Source organism: Mus caroli, unplaced genomic scaffold (assembly GCF_978045245.1).
Source record: "Mus caroli unplaced genomic scaffold, Mus_caroli_1 scaffold_1, whole genome shotgun sequence".
In the NCBI taxonomy this organism is placed as follows: Eukaryota; Metazoa; Chordata; class Mammalia; order Rodentia; family Muridae; genus Mus; species Mus caroli.
Window position 1 is genome coordinate 135,700,515 of NW_028227256.1, and position 12,623 is coordinate 135,713,137.

The 12,623-nt window shown below is 37.7% G+C and overlaps 1 protein-coding gene across 2 annotated transcripts in view; it reads left to right on the forward strand.

Moving 5' to 3' along the window:
• The window catches only part of Dennd1b (DENN domain containing 1B), a 222,215-nt gene that overhangs the window by 98,190 nt on the left and 111,402 nt on the right, over positions 1–12,623 (forward strand). For both annotated transcript variants that reach the window (XM_021163138.3, XM_021163128.3), the window contains exons 6-7: positions 7,758–7,827; positions 8,996–9,076. In XM_021163138.3, coding sequence (XP_021018797.2) covers positions 7,758–7,827; positions 8,996–9,076 — 151 coding nt within the window. The remainder of the gene's footprint in view (positions 1–7,757; positions 7,828–8,995; positions 9,077–12,623) is intronic.

Below are 12,623 nucleotides of genomic sequence, written 5' to 3' on the forward strand. Positions count from 1 at the left end.
TCCAGGGAAGGAATATGAGTCACTACAGAGCTACTCAGTTTCCCAAACTTTCCTGTTTGTCTCGGGCTCCTAGTCGCTGAGCGCGCAGCTCTTCAGATTATGACTACATGCTAAGGAAGCGTTATGAGATATTTACAGTGAGGTTGGAAAATCATTTGACGTGGAATTTTTGTACTTAATACAGCTGAAACGTACTGAAGAACTTGCTTTTTTTCAGCAAGTCATAGAGCATACACACAGGTCAAAAACCAAGCCGGGCGTGGTGGCGCACGCCTTTAATCCCAGCACTCGGGAGGCAGAGGCAGGCGGATTTCTGAGTTCGAGGCCAGCCTGGTCTACAAAGTGAGTGCCAGGACAGCCAGGGCTACACAGAGAAACCCTGTCTCGAAAAACCAAAAAAAAAAAAAAAAAAAAAAAAAAAAGAAAAAAAACAAACCCAAACCCTATTTATATTTGTGACGCATGACGCTTGCATATGTTGTTTATGCTGCAGACTTCTGTCCACACGTCCAAAGATGTACTTACATGTCTGTGTACAGTTTATCAGGGTAAAGTATAAAGTAGCTGTCAGTATTTATAATTTGCAGAATCCATGGATACTTTTCACGTGGTTCACAAGAGCTCCTGTAACTGTCGTCTTCTGTAACAGTCACTTTTACTCTAGTCTGCTGATAAGTTGGAACTGCACGCAGGCTACTAAAACCATGGGTTGCTTTTCTTCTAGAATGATAATATAATATTTGCCAGTTAATGCTTCTTAATTTTTTATTTATATTGTTTAATTTTTAGAAGAAAAAGTGAAAATTCAGGTCAATTTAATATTAAAATGATATTTAGTTTGAGGCCTGCGTGCCTGAGTTCATTTTGTGTAGTGTCTGTACTGGTTTAACAAGATTTCAAAGCTGTCCTCAGAGATGGCTAACTTAGGTCTTCTTGCTTGTGTTTAGAATTGCTTTCAGATGCTAGCAAAGATTCAAGAAATATTCTTCCACCTCTAATTTCATTAACAAAAATTTACAACTATAAAAACGTCACCAAGAGTTCAAAATGAAATACTCTAATGAGGTAGGCAGATTTATGTTTAAGGCTTTTATGTAGTCCCCTTTGGTACCTGTAACTCATACCAAACTTGAAGACTTCCTGCTCTTCCTTTGGACAAATCTTCTGGAAGCAGAATGTTTCAATTTTACACATTTTGTGTCAATTTTCTAGTGGAAAAACAGCTGTAGCCCCCGAGAAGCTTTCCTGTTTGTTAAGGAAAGGCAGTTGCCATGGTTTGATTTGATTGCACTGCATTAGGTTCCCGCTGATCTCTCAGACTGCTCACAATTGCTAGACTATTTGACAAAGAGCATTTCCTTTCCTTTATTTAACCTCTGACCTTAGGATGTAAAAATTTTACTAGCGCCATAGTGGAAATCCAAGTGTTGGCGAGTCTTCTGACGCCACCAGATGAACTCCCAATTTTGTGTATGCGTCTGTCTTTTGCCTCTTGTTTACATTGGAAATTTAAGACAGTCTCACAGTTATCCTTTAGACTTCTGCCTGTAGAACTGTAACTTTTTATGTTTATCTATTTGCAATTCTTTAACAGTCACAGTTTGTTGATGAGCTTACATGGTAACTTTGAAAATACTTAAATGAAAAAGCAGATTTGTTTTCTACATTTTGTTGAATGTTTTAATTTTCTGGCATTCTTGTGGTTGGTTCTAAAAATATGTTTGCAAGTAGGGGAAAATAGGGGAGAATTTAAGTTAGTGGTAATCAGTTTAAGAATTTATATGTTAGTGAAAATTACTTTGAACATATATTGCTTAGAAATTACACAAGAAACTACAAAAATTAAACAACTCAAAATTTCAAACCCATCATATTTCTTACCCTTGAAGACATATATGGCTTATAATATTTATTTTATGTGTTATATTAAAATAAAAAGGTTTAGACAAAACATTCTTTATTTAAAAAAAAAGGGATGTTATTTATTTTGCCACAATCCTGTGAAATAGAATCTTGTTAAAACTTTGGACTGTCTCACTCTGTGGAGCACCAGGAAGTGTGGTTAGTGCAGCATTTCCTGTTGAACCCTTGCTTCCTTTATGAGTTGTGAAGTAAGTTTTCTTCAGGGATCAGTCAGGTAAAAGACCCAAAGGTGGGTTAGGTGCCTCAGCAAAGGACATTGAGGAAAATACATGCTCTGAACAGCACGTGGCTGGCATGAAGGAGCACCTCTCACTCCAGGCTTTTGTTAGTGGAATATTGTGTGGCCAGATTCCAATTATTATGATTTCTAGTGGAAAAAGAAAATGAGATTTTCCCAAGGTATTATCTGAGATTTAGAAACTGACAGTTTATTATGTTAAACAAAGCCATAGAACTGCTGGTATAGAAAACGAAGCCCTGGGCTGGCTGGCTGCCATTACAGATGACCAGTCTGCAGCCTCTGCTCCGGATGGGTGCAGAATTGCAGAAGAAGAAAAAGAAGAAGAAGGAAAAAAAAAAAACAAAATAAAAAACCCCTGCCTTTGCTTTCTCGTGTTCCTAGGAGCATATCTGGGTGTTTACAGACTAATTCTAATTGGTGTTGTTTTTATTAAAAGTTGTGAGTGATTTATTGCAATGAGCAGTTTGTCACTGGGACCAGCATATGCTTGCACTTGGTTCTTTGTGGTGATAATATATATTGATGTGTCAGGGAGTGATCTTGCAGAAATCTGACTGTGTCTTAGTATTTCAGAAGTACATTATGAAAACTGTCGGTTTGATAATGTCATTATGAGTATTATGTTTAGGCTTGTGCATTTACACACATGGATTTCTGCTATCTTTACCACATTATGGGCTATGTCCTTTTCTAAATTTTTAGCAATATAAAGAATATACAAGCAATTGAACCTAGAGTTAGCAAGGATTACCAAATTGTTAGACAAAAGAATTAAATTGATCTGAGAAATTTTCACCTTCTAGACAAACTGTGGTTTAAAAGGTATAAAAGTTCTCTCTTACTCCTGCTTCTCTCTCTTGCCCCTTGTTCCCCCTCCATTCTCTTTCCCCCCTCTCTACATGGCCATGGCTGGCCTCTACTTCTCTACTCTCTCCTTTTCTTTGCCTTTCTCTGCCTCTAATTACTCTCTTAACTCCCCTCCCCATGCCCTAAATAAACTCTGTTTTTTACTTTATATAAAAATAAAAGATATAAAAGTACTGCTTTGAATACTAAACATACATTTCGGCCTTTTCTCATTGGAGAGAAACTACATGTTAGCTTATTTAAGCTTAGTAAGTAGAGGCCAACCATAGCGGTGAATGCCTGCAATCCCAGCATTTGGGAGACTGAGTCAAGAAGGTATACCAGACTAGGACATGTATCAAGAACTTATTTCCAAAGGGATTAAAAGTTGAGAACAGATGACTCATTGCGATTGATTTAGTTGTCTGTAATGGACATGGACTCATGATACTCAGGCAGGCTGAATAGAGAGTCATTCAAGTTGGATATACTAAGATACTGCAAACTATTCATGGTGTCAAGGTTGTCAGACTTTAGAGCTTATTACTATAATGGTCGAATGAGCTGGTTCATATAAAATACATAGCATTTGGTTCTATGTATCTTTTGGGCTTTATTTTCAAGTTGTAGTTCCTGTAATGGCAGTATAGATTTTGGGATTCTTTGATTCTGCCCTCTATACCCAGTGGACTTACTGTTGCTTCTGAGCTGTACTCCCTACTCATAAATATAAATCATAGCAAGCCTCAAGGAGCATGTAAGAAATACATTATGAAGGTAAACCTTGTTGTTAACTAATGTTAATCTGTTATAGACAAAGTCAATCTGGCATTAGGATGAGATACTATGAAAGTGAGTATTCTTGGATGCTCACAAGCAGTAAGATATGTAGGTGCCAAATTCCTATCATAAATAAGAACTTCAAAAAATTCAGATGTAATATTTGAATATGAAAATAGATATTTATTAATATAATTTATCACTTATAAACATAAGTCAACAGTCTTATTAGGTTCTTAATAAAAATTGAGTTGTGCTTTTTCTTCACAATTTGGAAATAAATTGAGAGTGGTAGCTAACCATGAAAGCAGTAATGCAGACAGGAGAGCAAGATGATTGAAAGGGTTGCGCAGTGTCACGTAGGCATTTCGTCCATACAGAAGAAGAGTAACTAACTTTATAATGGCTTATAACTAGGAAATTATCGTGTTTTTATAGTAACCTAGGAACCTGAAACCAAACAATTCTCCTTCTTCTCTTCTTAAGGGATTTACGAGCAGATTAGGTCAGAATTTTCTTACCTGGACACATATATATGAAGGATGGGACATAGTGTAATTTCCTGAAATAGTAATTCTCCAGACTGTTCAAATTGTGAATATGAAGTAAAAACAAATGGAAGAATTTTATTCTTATACCATTATGTGTCACGTTAGAAGAACAAATTATTATTTTTTTGAGAATGCTTTTTTCATATACTATATCCTGATTATGGTGCGCCCTTTCTCTACTCCTCCCACTTCTCCATCTCCCCTCCTATCAGGGCCCATCTCCTGTCTGTCTCATTAGAAAATAAACAAGCATCTAAGGTATACTAATAAAATAATATATAATAGTATAAAACAAAAACAAACACCAGAATAGGACAAAACAAAGGGGAAAGACCCAAGACAAAGACATCGATGCAGAGACCCATTCATTTGTACAGTAAGGGATCCCATAAAAACAAAAGATAAGAAGCCATTACACACACACACACACACACACACACACATACATACACATATTTATATATGCAAAGAGAGCCTTACTGGAGAAACAAAATGCTATTTGTTTTGTTTTATGGTCCCATTAAAAACAAAAGAGCAGAAGCCAATATATATATAATATATACATTTATATATACATATATTTATGCATGCAAAGGCCATGTAGAGCAAGAAAGAAGAGGGAGAGGGAAGAAACAGAATTAAAACTAACCAATCAGAAAAAACAAAACAGAAGAAGAGAAAAAGGAGGAGGAGGAGGAAGAGGAGGAGGAAGAAAAAAAGGAAGGAGAAGAAAGGAAAAAGAAGAGAAAAAGGAAGCAGCAGCAGGAGGAGAATAAGAGGAGGAGGAGCAGCAGCAGCAGCAGCAGGGGGCGAGCAGCAGTAGCACATAATATTCTGAGACGAGACCCTTCCAAAGGCGGCACTGAGTTCATTTTCTGTTGATCATGTACTACTGGACATGCAGCCTACCCTGAAAGAGTAGTTTGTTCCCCAGTAAGGCTCTCTTGGAGAAAAGGTAAATTTTTATTTGCAGGTGGTTATCACTTGGATAGCTTCTGGGTTAGCGATGGATGCATTTGTCTTCTCCTCTGAGCTCTAAGTCCCCATCTGGTGCAGCCCTATTCATTCTGTCTCTTCTCTGAATTTATATGTGGTTCCATCTTGTTTTCTTGGTGTCCTTTCTTCACTCTGGCTCTCATAGTCTTTCTGTCTTCTCTTCTGAGGGCCTCTCTGAATCTGGGGGTAGGGTGGGATTTGATGGAGCCATCCCATTTAGAGATGAGTGTTCCAAGGTCTCTCTGTCTATTATCTGGCCGTGGGGAGGGGGTGGGGTGGGGGGGTGCGGTTTGTCTCTGAATTTGTTCTCATCTGCTGCGGAACGAAGCTTCTGTGATGAAGGCTGAGCAAGGTACTGAGCTATGAATATAGATAGCAGAAGGTTGTTAGGAACTATTTTTATTGCTAGTCGTCCTTTTTTTTCTTTTTTTGTTTTGAACAGTAATACTTGTTTTACCCTAGGTCTCTGACCTATTTAGTCTCAGGAGTGGGCTTTAAATCATATGAGATATTGGTTGGTTACTTTCATAAGCTCTGTGACACCATTGCACTCATATATCTTGCAAGTAGGGACAGATTAGAGGCTTTCTAGCTGAGCTAGCATTTGCATTTCTCCTTTGGTAGCATGTAGAGTACTTTCCAGTACCAAAGCACTAGCCCACAGTGGTTAAGGCTCTAGCTAGGCAGCAGTTTGACTTCCTTGTGTTCAATGAATTGTTTAGGTTTTGTCTTCAGCTGTAGGGCCTTGCTGTCAGCTTGCAGCCATGGCAACAGGCTGGGTTCTCTGGGGCATCTCATGAGATCCCTTTGGTGCACAACTCAATTTGATGTAACTCATTCCTGGTACACTGGAAGCTTCATTTGGTGACAAGACATGTCCAGTTGGGGCTCTGCCTCCCTTTTATTTGGTGATTTCATAAAGTTTACCTTTATATATGTATGTATTTTAGGAAGCTTTACTGTGGTAGGTTTTCATGGCCCTTGATCTTGGCCAGCTCTCCCCATATTCTGTCCTTTGCCTCCCTGTTCCTTCACCTCTCTCTGCTAATCCTCCTATTCCAGTATCATTCTCTTTCCCTGATCTCTGTCCATCCATGACTACCTATTCTGTTTTTTCCCCCCTACGGAGATCTATCTATACTTCCTAACCCCTCACTCTATTTGTAACCTCTGTGTTCCATGGGTTGTAGCTTGCTTATCATTAAGTTAATAACCAATGCACATATATAAGCAAATGCCTATAGTTGTCTTTTTGGGCCTGTTTTTTCTAGTTCCAGCCATTTGCATGTGATTTCATGATATCACTATATGTTCAAGAGTGGTACAGGTGGGCCTTGAGATATAGTCTACTCCCATTTTCCTGAGGCACTGCTACACTGATGTTCATAGTGGCTATAAATTTATATTCCCACCAATAATGGTTGAGTGTTCCTTTATTCCACATCTTTGCCAGCATGAGCTGTCATTTGGTTTATTGATCTTACCCATTCTGACAGATGGAAGATAGAATCTCAAAGTAGTTTCGACTTGCATTTTCCTGTTTTGATCCCCCATCTGACTAAGGATGTTGAATGTTTGTTTCTCGGTCATTTGAGTTTCTTTTGAGAAAACTCTGTTTAGATCTGTATTCTATCTTTTAAATTAAATTGTTTCCTTGATATCCAGGCTTTTGAGTCCTTTATATATTTTGGATATTACTCCTTTATTGGATGTGTAGTTGGTAAAAATCTTATCCCATCTGTAGTCTGCTTCCTAGTCCAAAGGACAGTGCCTTTGTTTTGTTTTGTTTTGTTTTGTTTTTTTTGTTTTTCTTTGTTTTTTGTTTCATATGGTCTGTGAATTGTATCTTGGGTATGTGGAGGGACAGTGTCTTTTGGTATGAAGAAACTATTCAATTTCTTGAGTCTCATTTACTAATTGTTGATGTCAGTATTTGTGTTAATGTTCTTCTTTTCAGAAAGATTTTTTTCTATGCCAATGAGTTTACTATCTTTCCTATCAGGCTTAGTGTATTTGGTTTTATGTTGAGGTCTTTGTTTCATTTGGAGTTAAGTTTTGTGCAGTGTGGTAAGTCTGGATCTATTTGCATTCATCTAGTTTGACTAGCACCATTTTTTGAAAATGCCATCTGAAGTATCCATAGTCCCTCTACCACAATAAATACCACAATAAATGTCTTTCCATACTCTCAAGCAGTGGTTGAGTTGAGATAAGAATAAGTCATTTTGAAGAGGCTGTTGATGTAAAAAGGAAGTGGGTACGGCTAATAGTAGGGAATGGGTAAAGCAAACCTGGCTGTAGCTGTTTTCTGTTAGCAGGATCAACCGGTTATAAAGAATAGCAACTCACTTTTCATTTATCTGTTTATTTATTGATTCTAAATTTACAGTGTTTTATATACATTTAAATTCTTCTTACAGTTACTTGCCATGGTTTGAAGTATATTATAAACTTCTAAATACTCTGGCAGATTACTTGGCCAAGGAACTGGTAAGCTGATTTTTTTCTCTATTGTTTTATTTTGTTAAAATATGCATAACATAGAATGGACAGTTTTTTGCCATTTTAGATTATAATTTTATGGTATTTATCACAGTCATATTGGTTTTTTTTTTTTGGGGGGGGGGGGTTCGAGACAGGGTTTCTCTGTGTAGCCCTGGCTGTCCTGGCACTCACTTTGTAGACCAGGCTGGCCTCGAACTCAGAAATTTGCCTGCCTCTGCCTCCCGAGTGCTGGGATTAAAGGCGTGTGCCACCACGCCCGGCTAGTCATATTGTTTTTAACCACCAATACAACACATCTAAACAAACCCAAACTCTATATTCAATGAATTATAATTTACTATTTCATTTTTTTCTCTCCCCTCTCAACTACCATGACATCTATATAGCTTGTTTTTCTTTTTCTTTTTCTTTTTCTTTTCTTTTCTTTTCTTTTCTTTTCTTTCTTTTTTTTTTTTTTTTTTTTTTTTTGGTTTTGGTTTTTTCGAGACAGGGTTTCGCTGTGTAGCCCTGGCTGTCCTGGAACTTACTTTGTAGACCAGGCTGGCCTCGAACTCAGAAATCTGCCTGCCTCTGCCTCCCAAGTGCTGGGATTAAAGGCCTGCACCACCATCACCTGGCCTATAAAGCTTCTTAAATGGAGGTACCCACACAGGTGGTCCCTTGTCTGTCCTTGCTAATGTCACTTAACTTAGTATGTTTAAGACTCCAGTCCTGTGCCATTGTTGTACAGCTGGATAATTGCATGAGTACACTAGAGTCGTTTCCTCACTTATCTCTTAGTAGAAAAGCAATCGACCTTGTGTCTCTTGTGAATAAGACATTAACCTGGATGATTGCTCAGTTGCCTCTCTCATTAGACCTACTCAATGTGGCAGAGAGTTTTCCAGGCATACAAAAATTCTTTAGTTCAAACGAATGAAACAACTTATTCTTGTAGTTACATTTGGGTTTGTTTTATTTCCTCCATACGTGTAGAGGTATAACTACGGAGTATTGGGATAATTGTGTATTTCACTATTTGAGGAAAAACCATACATATTATTTTCTGCTATGGCTTTACTATTTTATATTTCCATTAGTAATATCCAAAGATGTCTTAATTCTATTTAGTTTTATATGTTTTAATTATTAAATGATCTTCTCTTTGTTTCAGGAAGAGGATTTGAATGAAACTCTTAAATCACTCTATAACCACCCAGTACCAAAGGCAAACACTCCTGTCAACTTGAGTGTGGTAAGTACTTCATTAGTTGTTTTCAGACACAATTCATTCTCTCTTAAGAATGCACATCTGCTCCAGGAGTCATTGGCCAAAATCACCCTGTTTCCATGAAAATGTCAAAGATGGTGTTAACCTTGCTTGGTGCTAATAACTGAAATCCATAAATAATAAATATATAAATTCACACACATACATGTATGCACACACACACACATAGACACACACACACACACACACACACACACACACACACACACATTTCTACAATAAGGTGGGCATCACAAGAGAAAGTTGTATAGTAATGTAGAATTCCGGCTAAACCGCCCTTGTCTTTCCTTACATGCAAACCTACCTTCCAGGGTGGTTGTGATCCCTGGAACTGCGATCAGCATTCGTGTGAACAACAAGCTCCTGTGCCCGCTTGCTGAATCCTCTTAGTGAACTTTCCCTGTTACATTGCTTAGGTTGAGATGCTCAGGATTTGTGGGGGCTTGTTGATATCAAAAGTTGTTGATAACAAAGTATGGAGGTTTCATTCATATCTTTTGTTAAGTTTTCAAATAAAATAGGCTAACATTTATTGATATTGTCATTATTTCTTGTTAATATGTTTGGTGTTTTTCTTTCCAAGAACAAAGAAAAACATTAATAGGTCAAGAATTTTTTTTTTTTAGGCAATTCAACGTGAAATGTTTATTCATGTAAGACATTTTGCAGTTTTGAGTGATTATGAAATTGTTATGCTCATAAAATAACAGTCTTCATGCCTGTATTGCTTCTACCATCTGCAAATAGCAGTACTGTCGTAATCTATTTCTGAAGTCCCCACACTCAGCAGTTTGATTCAGATTCTACAAGTTCCCCTTAAGTGATTCTTCTAGTTCATTCTCATAAAGAGTGTCAGAGTAAACTTTCTTAAACTATAAAGTTCTTTGTTAAAAAATTGTAATTCCTCACTTTGTTTGCAAGTTTAACATTTTTAATGGACCTGTATACATTTGGTATTCTAGGCAACCACTCTCCCTCAGAGACACATGTTAAATTAAAAGAAAATTATTTGACATTGTTTTCATAAACTATATTTTGATCATGTTTTTCCTTCTTCAAATTCTTATATCATCCCTGGTCTTCCTAGGTACCCCATTTCATTCTCTCTCTCTTTCTTTCTCTCTTTCTCTCCCCTTTATCCCTCTCCCTCTCAGAAACAATAACAATAGAAATGGAACCAAAAAGAAAACAACCAACAAAACCCCACAAGTATAACAAAAAATACTTTAAGAAACCAAAACACACACAACCAGAAACCATGAAATCTATTGTGTCTTGGTTAGCTACACATGGGTATGGGGACTGCTCCACAGTGAGCTTGGTACCAGCGACACTCCTTTGGAGAAAACTGATTTTCCTTTTCCTATTAGGTGTCTATTACAAGTAGACTCTTAGTTAGGAGTCTTGGGACCTTGTGTCCATTCCCTTCTCTCAGTACTTGGTCTCCTCAGGCTCAGTGCAGGCTGTGTGCATGCTGACACAGTCTCTCTGGTTTCCATGTGCAACAGTCATTTTGGGTCTGGCAGATGTGGTGTATGTACTTGGAGACATCATCACCTCTTACTGCTCAACTCTTTCTGCTTCCTCTTTTGCAGAGATCTCTGAGTCTTGAAGGGAGCACTTTGATAAATACATCCCATTTAGGACTGAGTACTCAAGAGTCTCATTCTCTGCACCGTGCCCAGCTTTGGGTCACTGTGTTAGTTCCCATCTATTTTAAGAAGAATCTTACCTGATGAAGGCTGAGTGAGGCACTGATGGATGGGTATAGCGATAGCTCATTAGGAGTCATTTCATTGCTAAGTTCCAACAGAATAGTGGTATTCAGTTTTTCATAAGGCAAACCACTCCATGAGATGGACCCCTTTTCAACACTACTAAAATGACTAAGAATCTTAAATTTCTTTATATATAATTTTGAGACAGAGTAATGAGTGCATGGTGGCTATGAGCCTCACTATGTTGGTCTTGCTGGCATCCAGTTTCTAGTCCTTCTGTCATAGCCTCCCAAATACCCAACATACCAGTCTGTAACTTCCTGTTTTATATAGAAAATTTCTAAACTTTTGCCTTCCACTTTCAGGTTCACCTACTTAGCACTTAGTTTTTTTTTTTTTTTTCTTTTCTGTCTCACTATTTTATCTCACTCTTGTCTTATCATTCTAGTCAGCACCTTAAGTGAACACCATCCTTTCCATTCACTGCAAAGCCCTTTGTCGGCTGACTGCCTCTAGAACCTGCCCTGTTCCTGCTCTTATGAAGTCCTCATCACACACTTGACCATGTTTGTTCTCTCCTTTGCTGACTTTGCTCCATGTGTTTTCACTTGCTGCAAACTGCCCAAGTGGATAGAATTGATTTCCACTGGGGACGATGGAATGGAAAGCGAGGAGACGGGATTTGTTTTTTTTTTTGGGGGGGGGGAGTGTTTTTTCTCTTCTTTTTTCTTTTTTCTTATCTTTTATTTTTTATTAGATATTTTCTTTATTTATATTTCAAATGCTATCCCAAAAGTTCCCTATCCCCCCCCACCCCACCCTGCTTCCTTATCCACCCACTCCTACTTCTTGGCCCTGGCATTCCCCTGTACTGGGGCATATAAAGTTTGCAAGACCTAGGGGCCTCTCTTCCCAATGATGGCCGACTAGGCCATTTTCTGCTACATATTTTTTTAACTCAAATCTGAAAGTCTTCAGCAGGCATAGATGTTTCTATCTAAATAGGTTATTGGAAGTATATAAGAAAAAGCTAAGATCTGCTCACCCAGACAGGCTATCATGAAAAAGAATAGAAATTATGTGAGAACTAGAGAAAAGATCAAGTAAGGAGAAACTCAAGATTCTCAAATCATTGAAACCCAAATAATGTAGAGACCATAGTTAGTCAGAATGCAGTAGAGGGATGGGAGAAGTGAGGGCAGCAGAAGAGCCCCGAAGTTATGACAAGAAGATATCAATCTCTCAACTATTGTTTTTATATATAATCCAAACTCTTTGTAAAGAGTGATGAAGCATGTATGTGTTTAATTAAATAATAGAAGCAGCACTTGTAGAGGATTAATAAGTATTGAAGATGGACTCTGGAGCTTCAGAGGTGACTCTCCCCTTGCTATTCTTGTAGAGGATAGCTTTATCCAGGACCCAATCAGTGGCTCATTGTTGCATCTAACTCTGGTTCCAGGTGACCTGATGCCCATCTTTGGCCTCCATAGATAACTTCACATGTGTACATAAATACAAACACATATCATATAAATGTAAATAAATCTTTACAAACTGTACTCTATTCAAGCCTGTTACTGAATTTGGTTTTGGTGTGGTACTCAGGGCCATGTTATCCACTGAACTGTGTTCCAGACCCTTATTTTCTTTGTAATAAAATAACTGTACCTGTTGATGTGCTATGTTGTAATATCCTGCTGATTCTATTAAGTATTTTTAGATTGAATATGTGAATAAAATCAAGGTTTTTTTTGGTCTCATTTCATTTAATGAAACATTCTCCAATTTTC